This window comes from Carcharodon carcharias, chromosome 4 (assembly GCF_017639515.1).
Source record: "Carcharodon carcharias isolate sCarCar2 chromosome 4, sCarCar2.pri, whole genome shotgun sequence".
Lineage (NCBI taxonomy): Eukaryota > Metazoa > Chordata > Chondrichthyes > Lamniformes > Lamnidae > Carcharodon > Carcharodon carcharias.
In genome coordinates this window covers 66,387,737-66,405,333 of record NC_054470.1, presented here as the reverse complement: position 1 = coordinate 66,405,333, position 17,597 = coordinate 66,387,737, and the positions used below count along the sequence as shown (strand labels likewise).

The following is a 17,597-nucleotide window of genomic DNA, read 5'->3' as shown; positions in this document are numbered from 1 at the left end:
TACAGGCAGTGGAAAATAGAAATAGAAATGCGCACTGGAGAGATGGTGTACTTAGATGAGGGCTCACACTTTATAAGTGTTGCACAGTCTCCTCATTCACAGTAAGTATAGATCTTGTCAATATGCTGTAAACTACCAGCAAACAAATGCTTAACACATTTAACCTTGGTGTCTGACATTAGCTAATAGCGTAAACCAGTTAGTACTGTGTTTCTGTACATTGGCATCCCAAAGCTTAATCTGAACTCAAGAATTTCAATAAAATGAAAACAGGCATGTATTTACAAAGCTCATCACATCTCTCAGAAATGACCAAAACATTTCAGATACAGTGAATTACTTTTAAATGGGCTGATTGTTCTACAGACAAATGCAGCAAATCAATCTGAATCAGTAAAATCCCATGAATAATGACACGTCAGTCTGTTTCTGGTAATGTTGGGCAATGGAGGATTGATGTCCAGAATTCCATTCTCTTCTTGAAATAATGTCATGTGCAAAGGAGAACACCTCCAGCAATCCAACACTCCCTTCAGCACTGCTCTGGAGTGCTAGAACCCAGGTCCAAATCCAGTCATCTGAATCCATTGCCTTGTGACTCAGAGTTGAGACTGGTACTGAGTCAAACAGACAGAACACACATGACAATTCCTACCAGGTAGCTATTGGTTTTAAAATCTTATTGTTTTGATCACATTTAAACAAAATTATGTAATCACAAATACATGACACCAACAGAAAAGGAGGTTTCATGCAGACATAGAAACTGTTATTCTCTGGGAAGAGGATGAATAAAGGCTATGAACTGCAAACTGTATTAATGCTTCAGATGCAGATTATTGTGTCCATTCACTGTATCTTTCACTTTTTCTCATTCAGATTACTTATCACATTATGCCACATAAAGTTCCTGTGAAAAGGGGAGTTCAAACCGTTTACTCTAACCATTGGCAGTTAGTCTGATGAACCAAGTGACATTTGCCCGTTGAAATTGGTGCAGATTCCACATTCTGTGCTGTAAAGGTTGCCCATGAGTCACCAAGACCTTTGGGGTTTGTTGGAACAGATTACTATTATTGGTGGATGGGATGTGGTTAGCAGGGGGATTCAAATGAACTCTAACTGCTGTCTAGCCAAAGAGATTGTGAAGCAAAGCAATTCATAGAAGTATAGCTAAATTGGTAGGTGTAATGTGGTTAAAATCAATCATTCACTAGTGTGATTAATATGTCAATTACAATCATGAGAGGTGGAATGTGAACATTAATTCTGACAGGGCTAAAATCAATGATTTCACTGCAGTGAAATCACTGACTGTAGTAAAAGCAAAACACTAAGTCAAATGAAAGTTTGCCTCACAGCAGCAAGCTAAGTAGTCAAAGACCAGCAAAATTCCTTACCAAGCTCTTTATCCAAGGACCATTAAGTAACCTGTCCCTCAAACCATGAGTCATACGATTCAACAGTGAATAGGAAGAAAAATCAAGCCACACATTGACTTAGCGACAAACAATGGAGCAAGTGTGAGAAATTTAAATTTGTGTAGACTTTTTTGGCAAAACTGTAAAAGCAGGCAATGGATCAGAAATGTTAAATGTCAGCATGCAACACAAACAACTGCCACGCAAACACGCAAGGGTCAAATTCCTAATAAAAGGAACTGGATGCTGTCAAGCTGTATCAAGGTCTACAAATATTTTCATGTTTAAAGTATTTGTATTATTTCCAAGATAATTATTGCTGACTTTAATAGCAGACTTAGAGTGAACTCCAAAATGATAGAAGACTCATCAAAAATCTAAATTTCCTGATAGCATATTCTCCCTGCTCCCTTAGCAAATAAATCCATTGTCTTCAGTATTTCTATCCTCCTCCAAAGATTTGAGACACTACAAAAACATACTTTCATTTTTTCCCCTCTTTAATATGCTAGCAACTTAATTCGTGTCAAGTTAAGTGCATGCTTTTATATATATTATACCTATAACCAGCGTTGGTTTGGAGTCTTTAGCATTTTTTTTTGTAAGTTTCTGGTTAGCTATTGCTCAAAATCCAAAATAGCATAAGTATTTTGAACTGAGAGAGTTTGAAAGAGCTCCACTGAGTTTCCTTTTCTTTTTCAAATCTATATTTGAAATGTTAACCAAATGCCTTGCACCTTCCTGCTATTCAGTCACTTTCAAAACATCTTAATGAAAACATTTTCTGTCTCTATGTGCTGCTCATCTTGGATAATTTTCCAAATATTGTAAATTACTTACCAATGCAGACATCAATCTTTCCTTTGATCGCTGCCTCATGCAAGGGAGTATAATTCCAGTTGTCTCGAGCATTTGAGTCTGCTCCATGACACAGCAGCAAACTGACCACTTCTGCATGTCCAAACGAACAGGCATTGTGTAGCGGGATCAGACCGCCATCATCACGTGCGTGAACATTTGCACCATTTTGTAAGAGATGCTCTACAACATCCTTCCTGCCAAATCCTGAAACAAGATGCAAAATTCCGTGGTTAAATCATCCACAAACTGCAATTACACAACTGCCCAATACTGCAAGAATATTAAGTCAAAAGGAATTCAATTAGCAACGCTGCAGTGTTTAACTCTTGGGTCACAAGCATTACAACCCTTCGAGAATCAGCAATATTCTTTTCAATGCAAGAACTACGTTCAGCTTATTTATGCAGATTATAAACAATACAATTCAAGATTGGTATAAAAGCAAAACGCTCGCATATAACAATCCTAAATAACAGTGCTGACCTGTTTGAAACTCTGTAGAAAAACAATGCTATATTTTACCCACCCAAAAGGAAGTCAGGTTTCAAATTTGAGGGCCAACTTGAATTTTGAACAATCAGGATATAATACATTACATTTCCCTGACAATCAATATTCATAGGGAATTACAGAACAAAACTGGACAGCATTGTGACCCTATACACATCATAGCATCTTTGAAACAGAAGATTACAAAGGTCACAAAAAATTCCTTAGAGGTTATTAAGGCCACTATAAAAGCAGTTCAAAAAAGCAGCTGGGATCATAAGCTATATTGCTCTCTTCCCAATCACCAAAAGTTACCACAAGTTCTAGACATAAATCTATTTTATATTAAAAGCAAATAGTCATGCTTCAACTTTAAACACTGACCACAAACTAAGAAACAATGCATGGGCATTTGTGTGTGACACAACCACTGAAAAATGCAATATGGACCTAAATCTACAAGTTCTTAACGCTTACTGCCACTGGTTGGAAAAAAAATATATTTTCTCAAAGAAGGAAATCTGATTTAGAATGAACTCATGAAACGTGCACTTGTGGAACACAGAAACGGGAAGGACGCAGCAAATAGGTAGCTTCTTTAGTGGCAAAAAATGTCTACTTATTGTAGATATAATTTCCTTTTAATAATCAATACTTTTAAGCAATTTCCCTCACTAGATTCTTACCTTATACTACTGTTTCACTTCACTTTGCTTATCAAACTCTCTTAGCTTTCATTCTCTTTCGCAAAAGGTTGCATGTAAATAAATAGCAGTAATGATTTCAACTTCTGCCTTTAGGTCATATTACAGCAGCGCCTATGACAAAATGCATTTATTATGCTCATCAAATGTGTTCCTAATAAATAACTACAGCTGGTCAAGATTCCAACTTATCCAATTTGAAACAAACTCAAAGGCTTGTTTTCTAAATTTTGCATTTTTGGCCAATTTGCCAATTAAAACACTGGCCAATATTTGCGATACTGTGAGTATTCTTTTTGAAGAGGTCAGCCTCTCAAAGTTCTACAGACTGATAGTAGATCCAACAATATTTGACTGTTGTGCAAATAAACATTGAGTACATTTTTAATGGGGGGAAAAAAGTGTGAAGACTCAATCTATTTTACATGTACAGCTGCTTCAGCTCATGGTTAGTATGAATATTTTGAGGACATTCTACAAAAGCGTGCCTTTTTAAAACAGGGTGATTAGTTACTTGAATAAAATGTGAATTCAGTATATATTTGATGTTAATGCCTTTTAGATTGAATTTTAATGGAAGTTAGCAGTAAAACTAATTTCAAATAAGCTGTCTGAAATAACATAAGAAATAGGTGGTGTAGGTCATTTGGACTATTGAGCCTGCTTTGTCATTCATTAAGGTCATGGCTGATATGATTGTGTCCTTAACTTCACTTTCCTGCCTGCCATCCATTGCCCTCCCCTGTCAATCAAAGATCTTCTAATTCGGCCTTAAATATATCCAATGACCCAGGTTCTACTGTTCTCTGGTTAATGACCCTGTGAGAGAAGAATTTTTTTTAAACCGGTCTTAAATGGGAGACTCCTTCTTCTGAAACTGTATCTCTTATTTCTATCAATTCCAACGAGGGGGAACATCTTCTCAGCATCTACCCTGTCAAGGTCCCTCAACATCTTATGTGTGTCAATATCATTTCTCATTCCTCTAAACTCCAATGATTATAGGTCCAAACCTGTTTAATACTTCTTCATAAGACAACTCTGTCAGTCCAGGAATCAGCCTACTGAACCTTCTTTGAACTGCTTCCAATGCAGTGGCATAGTGGCATTGTCACTGGAGTAGTATTCCAGAGACCCAGGGTAATGCTCTGGGGACCTGGATTCAAATCCCACCAGTGAAGCTGGTGAAATATGAATTCTGTAGAAATCTGGAATTAAAAGTCTTATGATGATTACAAAACCATTGTCAATTGTTGTAAAAACCCAGTTGGTTCACTAATGGTCTTAAGCAAAGGAAATATGTCCTTATTTGGTCTGGTCTATATTTTCTATACAGGTTCACAGTAAGGTGGTGGACTCTTAAATGCCCTTCAAACAAGGGCAATTAGGGATTAAGGGCCATAAATGCTGGCCTAGCCAGTGACGCCCACATCCCACGAACAAATAAAGAAAATCAAATCAACATTTTGACAATATTTATATTGTACGTAGATGAGCTATCTACAAACTGGTGACTTTTTAAAAATAATTTATGCAACTTGTCAAAACAGTAGTATGAAAGCAGGGGCTGTTATTTTTTCACATCCTGCACAATTAATGCAGCTAGAAATACTGGAACAATGGCAGATAGGAAGTTACGCTTCATTAAAGACATGTTTAAGTGTAATAATTAAAAGACATGGACATTCCTGCTGCAGTTATCAGTGACAAAAATTCTCACCAACTTGAGGCACATCAGTCATGGTTTTGCTTGGGTGCTGCTCACTTCCTGTACAATAAAACATCTTCTAAGAATTGCAATTTTTCTCAGCATTGTAAAGGTAGCTGGATTATCCAACATGTAGAATGTATTTTATCTTACACTGCAAACACTCATGACACACACAAAGGAGCAAGCCAAGATTGGCAATAGAGGAGGAAGAATTGTCCTTTTAAGATGGCAAGACTCATCATATAAAGGCATCTGTCCCCTTGGTTGACAGTTCGACAGATGGAAGGACTAACATGGTATATCATGAAGCTGAACAATTCATGTTATTTCTCTGAGAAGCTGATCTGTGAGGCATTGATAATTGAAGGACGTTTGCATTGGAGAATGAAAACCATTTTCTGCCTGGGTCAAGATTCAAGGAGGGGGCTTCTCAGCCGAGCTTGCACACCTGCAGAAAGATGGACCTGAAAAACAGCTGACCCAAGGAAGCTTACAAATATAGTCTGTCTGTTGTGCAAAGGAACAGCCATACACATGGCTTCAAAAGTGGCAGCTCGGGATAGTTAATGAAGCGATTATAAATTCAATGGAATGGTCTTTAACCATACCTGTACCACACTTTAGGAAAGATGAGAAGGTTCTTGAGGGGATGCAGAGGAGATTTATCCAGGAATGAGGGAAATTAGCTATAAGGTTAAGTTGGAGAAGCTGGGGTTGGTCTTGAAGCAAAGGGTGTTGATGGGAGGACTAATAGATGACAGTTAGACAAAGAAAAGTTGTTCCCATTAGCTGATAGTACAAGATCTAGAAGAAACAGATTTAGGGGTCTGGGCAAGAGGTGCAGTGGTATGAGGAAGAACATTTTTTTCTGCAACAAAAGCATAATGATCTGGAACTCTCTGCCTAGGAGGGTGGTAGAAGCAGAGACAATCAATCAATGGGTTCAAAAGGAAATTGTTCAGACACTTGAGGGGAATAAATTTGCTGGGCTACAGAGATAAAACAGGAGGAAATGGGCCCCTAGGGCTGGATGGGCTGAACAGCTTCCTTCTGTACCATAAATGACTCGATGGGCTGAATGGCTTCCTTCTGTGCCATAAATTATCCTATTACTCTGTCTCCAATAGACTATATCTCATTAATTCATTTTATGTCCATTTTGGGCATCAGTCTCCTGCTTTATTTACCACATCCTTAATCACACTGAATTCAACACAATGTTTTTCTCATCCTGTGGCTGGCTGATCCGCCGTATTTCACTTGCATTTTCTCTTCATTTCTTACTTGATGCATCTTTCTTCCCTCTTCATCACAGTGTGTACAGAGACCTCTCATATCTATTCATCTACTTCTCCACTACTTCCAAATTTCTTTGTCCTTTGTATCTGCATACAGTACCGTATTGATATTTTACATTAGCTGTTTCCGACTAGACATTACCACATGAACACCTTGATGGAAACTAGTCAATCAGTTCAGTCGGCCACATTTTTTTTCCAAATCTTACTAAATCGCTTGCTTCCGTCTCCTGATGCACAACCAAATATTATAGCCTACCTACCTTTTTATTTCAGTTACAGATTGACCTTTATGTTTCTAGCATTTGTTTTTTTAAGATTTACAGCACTTGCAGTTTCTCCTTTTTACTTTATCGGTACTTGTCAAGGTTTCTACATAGCATAGCCGTAGATTGTTTTTACAGCCTCTAGTAACTTTTATTTTCTTTTGCAGGCATTCAAATCTTTTGAACTTTTTCTTTTTAAATTAAACCCCAATTTTAAGCTTTTTCAATGTATGTTTACACTGGATAAACTTCAAAAAGAGATCACACCCCAGATTAGTCTTCAATCGGTTTCTGCACTTAGCTGCACTGCTGGTCCCTATTTCTATTAACAACCAACTAGTTGAAACAAGTGTGGCAACCTTTGTACAGCCCATGGAATTTCCTGTTCCCACCTAACATCCTAAAACATGGAGCTTATTTTACCTCTCAGAGGATGACATGTTAGGTGAATCCTGCTGGGATTCAAACCCAACACTAACTAGCCGCATGGTTCAACCAAGTTGTGCCACATGCTAGCGAGCTCAGAAATAGGAGAATAGCGCAGATGAATACGTGGCTTAGAGTTGGTGCGGAGGGAGGGTTTTAGATTCCTGGATCACTGGGATCTTTTCTGGGGAAGGTGGAACCTGTACAAGCGGGACAACCTACATCTGAACCAGAGTGGGACTAACATCCTTGCGGGCGAGTTTGCTCATGCTGTTGGGAGGAGTTTAAACTAATTCGGCAGGGGGAGGGGAAACAGAATGTTAGCAGAATAAGCACACATCATAATACAGTAAAACAATCAAGTCAGAGGGAGCATTAAGTTTCAAGGGAATAAGGCAAGGCTGGATGGCCTCTACTTTAATGCAAAGAGTATTACAGGTAAAATGGATGAGTTAAGGGTGAGGATTGACACGTGGAATTTTGATATAGTAGCTACCACTGAGATGTGGTTGAGGGAGGGGCAGGATTGGCAGCTCAACATTCCGGGATATAGAATCTTCAGGCGAGACAGGGGAGGGGGTAAAAGAGGAGGAGATGTTGCATTATTAGTTAAGGAGTCAGTTACTGCGGTAAGGAGAGATGATATCTTGGGGAGGGCACCAAATGAAGCTTTGTGGGTAGAGTTTAGGATTAAAAAAGGGGCAGCCACATTGTTATGTGTTTATTGTAGACCCCGAGATAGTCAGCAGGAAGTTGAGGAGCAAATATGTGCACAATTTGTGGAGGTGTGTATAAACAATAACAATAGGGTAATTATATTAGCTGATTTCAACTTTCCCAATTGGGATAGACATAGCGTTAAGGGCTTGGATGGAGTGGATTTCTTGAAATGTGTACAGGAGAACCTTTTAGGTCAACATGTAGAGGGTCCAACAAGGGACGGCGCAGTGCTGGATCTAATTCTGAGGAATGAAGCCAGACAGGTGGCTGAGGTGGTGGTGGGCGAGCATTTTAGTGATAGCGACTACAACATGGGACAGTTTAAGTTTGTTATGGGCAAAGAAATCGATAAGCTGCAAAAAAATGTTTTGGATTGGGGGAAGAGTGGATTTTAGTAAAATACAGCAGGATCTGGCCAAGGTAGACTGGGAACAGCTACTTGTGGGGAAGAGGAGCAATGGGGGGCATTCAAACAGAAAATGGGGAGGGTACAGACTCAACATGTTCCCTCTAGGGTGATAGGAAGGAGTAACAAGCCCAAAGAACCATGGATGACCAGAGATATTCTGGTTACGGTGAGAAGGAAAAGAGAGGTTTTTAGCAGGTACAAGGGAAGCAAATCATCAGAGGCATTCGTGGAGAACAGAAAGTGCAGGGTGGAGCTTGAGAAAGCAATTAGGAGAGCAAAGAGAGCAATATAAGAAAGTTCTGGCTCATAAAAGTAGGGAAAATCCCAAGATATTCTATAAGTATATCAATGGGAAGGGTATAACCAGGGAAAGAGTAGGGCCCATAAGGGACCTAGGGGGAAATCTATGGGTGGAGCCAGAGGACATGGTTAGAGTGTTGAATGAATATTTCACATCCATCTTCACCCAAGGGGATGAGGATGAAGGTATCGAACTCGGGGAGAGAGACTGAGAGATTCTTAAGCAAATTGATATAGGGAGTGACAAGGTATTGGCAGGTTTAGAAGTGGACAAATCTCCAGGTCTGGTTGATTTGTGTCCCAGACTGCTGAGGGAGGCAAGGGAGAAGATCGCAGGGGCTCTGACCCAAATTTTTAATTCCTCTCTGGCCACAGGGGAGGTGTCAGAGGACTGGAGAACAGCTAACGTGGTGCCGCTATTTAAGAAGGGTTGCACAGATAAGCAAGGGAACTACAGGCCAGTGAGTCTCACGTCAGTGGTAGGGAAACTATTGGAGAAATATCTGAAGGAGAGTATCTACCTCCACTTGGAGAGGCAAGGTTTGATCAGGGATAGTCAGCATGGCTTTGTCAGAGGGAGGTCATGCCTAACAAATTTGATTGAATTTTTTGAGGAGGTGACCAGGTGTGTAGATGAGGGTAGTGCAGTTGATGTAGTTTATATGGATTTCAGCAAAGCCTTTGACAAGGTCCCACATGGGAGACTTATAAAGGAGGCAAATGCACATGGGATACAGGCTAATTTGATAAGGTGGATTCAAAATTGGCTTAGTTGTAGAAGACAGAGGGTAATGACTGAAGGATCCTTTAGTGACTAGAAGCCAGTGCCCAGTGGTGTACCATAGGGAATGTGCTCAGTCCCCTATTATTTGTCATTTATATAAACGACATAGATGACTGTGTGGGGGGTAAGATTAGTAAGTTTGCAAATGACACAAAGATTGGCCAAGTGGTTAACAGTGAGGTTGAGTGTCTTGGGCTACAGAAAGATATAGACGGGATGGTCAAATGGGCAGATAAATGGCAGATGGAATTTAACCCTGAAAAGTGTGAGGTGATATACTTTGGAAGGAGTAATTTGACAAGGAAGTATTCAATGAGCGGCATGACACTAGGAAGTTCTGAGGAACAAAGGGACCTTGGCGTGTGTGTCCATAGATCTCTGAAGGCAGAGGGGCATGTTAGTGGGGTGGTGAAAAAGGCATATGGGACACTTGCCTTTATCAATCGAGGCATAGATTACAAAAGCAGGGAGGTCATGTTGGAGTTATATAGAACCACGGTGAGACCACAGCCGGAGTACGGTGTGCAGTTCTGGTTGGCACATTATAGGAAGGATGTGATTGTACTGGAGGGGGTGCAGAGAAGATTCACCAGGATGTTGCCTGGGATGAAACATTTCAGTTATGGAGAGAGGTTGGATAGACTTGGGTTGTTTTCGTTGGAACAGAGAAGACTGAGGGGTGACATGATCAAGGTATACAAAATTATGAGGGGCATGGACAGGGTAGATAGGGACCAGCTGTTCCCCTTAGTTGAAGGGTCAGTCACGGGAGGACATAAGTTCAAGGTGAGGGGCAGGAGGTTTAGAGGGGGATGTGAGGAAAAACTTTTTTTACCCAGAGGGTGGTGACGTTCTGGAATGCACTGTCTGGGAGGGTGGTGGAGGTGGGTTGCCTCACATCCTTTAAAAAGTACCTGGATGAGCACTTGGCACGTCATAACATTCAAGGCTTTGGGCCAAGTGCTGGTAAAGAGGATTAAGTAGGTAGGTCAGGTGTTTCTCATGTGTCGGTACAGACTCAATGGGCTGAAGGGCCTCTTCTGCAGTGATTCTGTGATTACGACTTTAAATGGTCTCAGAGAATGTAACCATTCTTTTGATTTTATTTTTTCTATTTTGTTTTTAAACTGCTTAATTCCAAGGTTTTTAGGAAATATTCTATAATACACCACACCAGTTATCGGCCCATTCTAAACAACCAAGGAAAGCTTTCCCAGTTCAGATGAAGGATGTGCTGCAATAACTTGAAACATCCCTGCTGCATGACAGATGTACTAAATGCTGACCATGTGAACTGTGAGAGAAGTTAAAGCCAACAAAATGATCACTTGATTCCAGTGATTAAAGAACTTGTAAACCTATGTATCAGAAGTATGAAATTTAAGTTATTTACTGACATTCGGAATCACAATCCAAAATTCAGTCAGGTTTGCCAATAAAAACAGTAGCCTTGTCTGTAATATGCAAAAGAGCTGCTATCCCTGATAATTAGGACAACGGACTAATGGTTACTAAATCCACAATTCACTTATATGAAAGTCAAAAAATCTAATGATCTTGGCTATGTTCTCTGCCCTTTGAAATAATTTTGATTTTGGGAATCAGAGGAAAGAGGGAAGACAGAAATATTTATTCCCATGGGAACAAATCATCCAGTTTTCACAACTTCTTGAGCAACAGCAGCTAGTTGTTTGCACTTACAAACAGATTTATTTTTAGTAACACAATAACATTTGAGTCACTAGCAAGTGAATCATCAACTCCTGTGGGACTGTACCAGTGCCAGGGTCAGCTGCTGCATTGCCTTTGCTGGATAAGCATTAAATTAAGAAGGTGATTCTGCTGAGTTGGTCAAGGAGTAAAACCCTGCTTACTGATAAAAATGAGATCATAATAGCGGTAATCCAAAAAAGTCAAAATGACATGTAAGCTTTGGACAAAGGCTAAAAGTAATATCTGTGCTTTTCAAAGTGTAAGCTTGTGGACTTCCCTATCAAGACCTCAGGTTAGCGGATATTGTTAATGGTCCTCTCTCCTCAGGTGCTTCTCCTTCAAATTTGCCATCATGACCTCTCTCCTCGAAAAATCCCCTTCATCCCTCCACCCTTACAAACTACCATTTCATCTCCAAACTCCCTTTTCTTTCCGAAGTTTGTGGACATGTTGTCACTTTCCAAATCCAGATGCAATTTTCCCAGAAGTCTGTGTTTGAATCCCTCCAACCTGGTTTCCATCCCTGCCGTAGTCCCAAAATAAATCTCAAAATTACAAATTACACTCCATGTAACTTTGAGAAAGGCAAATCATTCATAACATCGAATAGCCACCTGATGTGGCGAGCATGCTGACTTTCCAGTTACCTCATGATAAAGGAACAGAATATGAACCCTACCAAAGTATCAGAAATGTCAGTGTGATGACAGTGGGCTGTGCCTCCTTCGCTCAACAGCCAACATGAACAGACGCTCATGTCAGGCCAGAACATGGCTTTGGGGCTAAGGAACGTCACCATTACTGGGGCTCTTTTCCCATTCAGCGGTTTTGTGTTCAGGGTGGGCTGAAACCCTTTATTCAAATCCACTCATTTGTGCTCTGGGTCTGAAGAAAGTGCCTGTCGCAAGCTCCGTCTCTATAACAACAAAATCCACCATGAACACTCAACAAACAGATCTCTCCTCATATGAGGAGTCTTGCGCATTATTACTCAGTCAATATTGGCTGATGCTCTGGCAGTCTCCAAAGCAGCCAGTCAGTGGTGGCAATGGATAGGATCAGATATGAGAACAAAAGATGCACTGATTATCTACACCCAGAGTGAAGCAGAAGGACGATGGAGAGGGGGAAGCGTAGGTCAGAAAAACATTTAGAAGGGCAGAATTCAATAATCAAAAGGATGGAATTCCTTGAAACCTACCTCTTGACCATACTTATAGTCATCTTCCCTGAATCCCATCATCTGGCTTAATGTCAAATTTTGTTTGATAATGCTCCTGTGAAGCACCTTGGGATGTTTTACTATGTTAAAAAATTATACAAGTTGCTGCTGTTGATGATGAGATGCTTTGGCTTCACTATTATCAAGAGTCTCTCATATGGTACAAAATAGTGGCCGCAAATATTGGACTTAAAACATATACAGAGTTCAATTGATATATTTGAAATATCTTGATAGCAGGACACCACACACTCTCCAATACTCATTCTTCTACGGAAGAATTCGCAAAAACGTTTCAACAAAGCTCTAACCAGCCAACTGCAGAAACTTAAGATACAAGAATATGGATGGTTTTGAGAAGATAAATAGGGAAGAAAAGTTATCTCCAGATTTTGTGTGAATATCCTGCGGACATACGTGAAGCCAAACAGGAGGATCTGGTATTAGCTGTTATCCCCAGGAACCAATGGTACAAATAAATTGCTAGATGAAAGTGAGCACCCTTGACCATGACCAAACTGAACAAATTAGGAGGTAAAAATTGAACTTCTGAAAAATTCATGCAGCAGGCTTAAATCCAGGATAGATTAAAGTTCTGAATTATTTTATAAAATCACGAAACAAACAAAATGCATTAAATAAGAACAGAAAATGTTGGAAATACACATATCAGGCAGCATCTGTGGACTGAGAAACAGGGTTAATGTTTCAGATTGATGGAACAGCCAATGCCCATGGAGCTGATATTTACAGGGCAAGAGAAAGGGTAATACATGATTTTTAAGATGTAATTAACTTTATGCACAGCAGATACTAGTTGGGAGTTGGTGGAGGGGGGCATACACAGCATGCACTAGTTGGGAGTTGGTGGGGGGGGGCATACACAGCATGCACTAGTTGGGAGTTGGAGGAGGGGGCATACACAGCATGCACTAATTGGGAGTTGGTGAAGGGGGGCATACACAGCATGCACTAATTGGGAGTTGGTGGAGGGGGGCATCTAATTTCCCATCAATATTTGTGTTTTCATTCATGTTAATAAGAAAAACTACAGCAAACCTGATAAAGCAGGCCTGGAACACACACAACTCTAAATTAATCCTTCAGTGATTAAAAACCGGATTTCATGTTTCCAGTATTCTCACCAGTACCTGAACATAATGTACTAAGTGACTGAATAAAATAAAACAATGGGACTACAGCAAGTCCTTGCTTTAAGCTCCCTGCTCAACATTGTTTCGTTTAAAAGTCATTTATTCTTTAGGGCCTGTTTTTCCGATTAGTGTCACCATTTCCTTTGTATGTCATTTGCATACGTAGTTTGTGTTATTGTTGCATATCACCATCACCGTCAGCAGGGCAATGAAACAGTGCTGTTGGGAGGTTTGTCTACAATCAGCAGTTGGCTTGGGAAATTCCCAGATCAGCCCTGCTTCTGCCCTGTTCACCGCCTCGCCAATGCCCTGCTTGTTGCCTCGCTCCAAATGACCAAAAGTACTATCGCTTCACTGTTTTCACATCCGGGTAACTGAGATTGGGGAAGGACAATTGGGGCTCATGGAAAGACTCGCCGCGGAACCTAATTTATACATTAACTCTTAAGGGAAAATTTAATTTGCTTGAAGTTGTATCGCTTAAATCCACATTTTTAAAAATACAACTGGGATGATAAGTGAGGGATTACCGTATCAGCCCACCTTCCTCTTTTTATCTTCCATATATCACAGGAGAATAAACTAGCAGATGGATATCCAAAATGTGGCATGCATTCTGATGGACCTGTCTTGTGACCTACCCAGCCCTTAAAGTCTCAGACTTGTTTTTGTGTTTTTTATGCTTTTATCACTGGCTGTTTGAGTTTCTTAGAGTTGAAAGACAGAAAAAGACAGCTCATTCATCAGTGAATTAAAAACAATTGGGCCTAAACCCACTCATCACAGAACTGCCTTTCCTAATCCTCTAGACCTGAGAAGTTTCAAACATGCAAACAGCAGAAGCAGCAAACACAACACGGACTGTTCCCTCATTATGAATTCTGATAGACAAACACATAAAGAAGTCAGTCCGATACATCTGCAACTGCACAGTCTATGGGCCTGCAGTAGGTGGCAGAGCCTGACAATACATGATCATCAACAGATTCTACTGCATGGCGTCAACTGTTCCAAGGGCACTGAAATCCACATACATCAAAGTAAATTGCTGCACATTCTAAAGTATCAGACAGAACAAAAACTGCGAACGGGATAGCCAAGCCTGGACCTTAATGCTGATGCTGTGCCTCTGTATATGCGGTCAGCAGAAAGGGGACAAATTTGAACAGAATTGTGGGATCCAGTGGTTGACTAGAAGGAGCCTCAAACTCTTGGAATGCACAAAAATGGATTTTCCACTCATAACGGCGATGTCAAAACACCCGTTGTTATATTGCCCATCTCAGTTAAAAGCTAAGGCAAGAGAATAATCTTATGACCCTGATATACCCAACTGGGTTGCAATTTATGAAAATTGTCTTTCCCCTGCCATGCCCCACCCCACCATAATTTGATATGCACCAACCCAGCGTTGCTCAATCACATCCTTGCTTTTCTTGTAACTATGATTAGGTGGTGTTCCAGGGCCAAGCTTACTGCTCTCAAGTGATGAACAAGGTACACAATTATATCAACTTTGAGCCTGATTCCATTGCAGTTCAATGCCCCATTGTTAGCAGGGCATCTGTTACCACAATCAACTATCGTGCAATCTCAAAGCAATATCTTCATCAAGCTTTTAGTCAACCTCTTCTAATCTGCAACTCCCTGCCTCACCAGGCATGTTTGCAAAGTGCAGTGGGATAACTTTTACATAAAAAGCACTATATTAAATTTAAATTGTTCTTTCCAATGTCTTCAGGGAGACTTACACTGTTTGTTATCGCTAAGAAAATGCAGTCAGGAGGGTACCAGAATTGACTGATACTGACTTTGTTTCAACAGGAATGTTTGCCCCAGGCAGTGCCTGATCTCCAAGTCCTGTTTGAAGGAAGTCAAATCGTATGAAATCATCTCTTAATTTACTGATGAATTCTCAGCAAAAATAATACAAAGGTGCTTGCCATTGTTTTCTTAATACTAATCAGTTCCATTACATATTCAGTGGTGTCCAGCAGGATAAAGGTGACTTTCCTATACTTACTGCACTGGTTTATCTGGCTTTGATATGGAAAGACTTAAAAGAGGTTGTATTTAAGCAATACCTACTTTACACAACAAGTATGAACATTAGCCATCTTGAATGCGCTGCAGTATTATGTAAGATATTTAATGCTTTTAGCAGATGTTGGTGGAAAGGGGATGCCCTTTAACTTAGAGAGCATGGGTCTGGTCATTACCTAACTACCTTAGCAATAAATGATTGTTCTGAAAATAACTTACTGGTGACACCTTAGTCTCTTAAAAAGCCTGAGAAAGAACAAAAAAGCCTGAGAAGCTGGAACAGAATATTTAAACAGAAAATGATGAAAATAGTTAGCAGATCTGGCAGCATCTGTAGAGAAGGAAATAAATTTTAGGTTTGTAACCTTCCATCAGAATGTTTGATCCTTTGACTTAATTTAACAGCCCATTTTGAGAGGCTCAGAACAAAGCCTCAAATCTTTAGCAATGGCAGTTCGCTAAGAGGAACAAAGTCTTAGAAGTAGAAAATGAAATTAGACTTTATACAATGAGAATTAGTGACATTTTAGTTTCTGTTCATCATGCAACTTCCTCAGAAATAATTCAGCTGGACTGTATTCATACAATGTATGGAGTGAAAAACAAATTTGTTTCTTGTCTTTTTCAAAGGTACTTAAAGCCTCAATGTTTACACAGTACCAACATTCTATATTTCAGATTTTGTCACCATATTAGCTTTTTATTCTATGAATTTCAATCTCTCCCACATGATGAATATGTCCATAGACCAATTTTAAGCATTAATTCTGACATAATGCACTTAATACAACTTCTCACTTAAAAATGAAAAAAATGCAACATCAGAATCATATTGGCCGGTTCTTTCTATGAGGAGCAACCTGAACTGTTCCACCATCCTCTCTTGCTGATCTTTTGCCAATGGAAAACAGCCCCTGCTCCTCATTTCATTGCAGAATATCTATGCCCTCAATAACAAGGCTCCAGCCATCCACAACCTTATTACAAATGACCGGATTAACATCCTATCCTTGGCTGAAAAACAGGTGCCGACACTGTGCAAAGCCTCCCTGCATGGCTTTAGTTTACGCTCAGAGATAAAAACAAAAAAACTGCAGATGCTGGAAATCCAAAACAAAACAGAATTACCTGGAAAAACTCAGCAGGTCTGGCAGCATCGGCGGAGAAGAAAAAAGTTGCCGTTTCGAGTCCTCATGACCCTTCCACAGAACCGAGCGAATATAAGGAGAGGAATGAAATATAAGTTGGTTTTAAGGTTTGGGGGGGGGGGGGGGGGTTGGAGGAGAGAAGTTGGGGGGAGTGGCGTGGTTGTAGGGACAAGCAAGCAGTGATAGGAGCAGATAATCAAAAGATGTCACAGACAAAAGAACACAGGTGCAGAAGGTAGTGATATTATCTAAATGAATGTGCTAATTAAGAATGGATGGTAGGGCACTCAAGTTACAGTTCTAGTGGGCTTGGCCTAAATAGCCAAGTGGTTATGGTACTGGGTTTGTAACCCCAAGATCAAGAGTTCAAATCTCACAATGGCAAACTATGAAACAATGTAACTTCATCTGAAACAGATGGAAACATGTTTGTACTCGAAAGAGTTACATCTTCTTGCTTGGCCTAAACAGCCAAGTGGTTATGGTACTGGGTTTGTAACCCCAAGATCAAGAGTTCAAATCTCACAATGGCAAACTATGAAGCAATGTAACTTCATCTGAAACAGATGGAAACGGGTTTGTACTCGAAAGAGTTACAGCTCTAGTGGGCTTGGCCTAAATAGCCAAGTGGTTATGGTACTGGGTTTGTAACCCCAAAATCAAGAGTTCAAATCTCACAATGGGAAACAATGTGACTTCATCTGAAACAGATGGGAACGGGTTTGTACTCGAAAGAGTTACAGCTCTAGTGGGCTTGGCCTAAATAGCCAAGTGGTTATGGTACTGGGTTTGTAACCCCAAGATCAAGAGTTCAAATCTCACAATGGCAAATTATGAAACAATGTAACTTCATCTGAAACAGATGGAAACAGGTTTACTCAAAAGAGTATCAAGAGTTCAAATCTCACAATGGCAAACTATGAAACAA

General features: G+C 40.1%; 1 protein-coding gene across 5 annotated transcripts in view; it reads right to left on the bottom strand.

Moving 5' to 3' along the window:
• Nucleotides 1–17,597, bottom strand: part of tnksa (tankyrase, TRF1-interacting ankyrin-related ADP-ribose polymerase a) — a 183,280-nt gene that overhangs the window by 147,398 nt on the left and 18,285 nt on the right. For all 5 annotated transcript variants that reach the window (XR_005942762.1, XM_041185621.1, XM_041185623.1 and 2 more), the window contains exon 2: nucleotides 2,262–2,486. Coding sequence is in view for 4 of the 5 variants with exons in the window: in XM_041185621.1 (XP_041041555.1) it covers nucleotides 2,262–2,486 (225 nt within the window). In the remaining variant the exon portion in view is untranslated. The remainder of the gene's footprint in view (nucleotides 1–2,261; nucleotides 2,487–17,597) is intronic.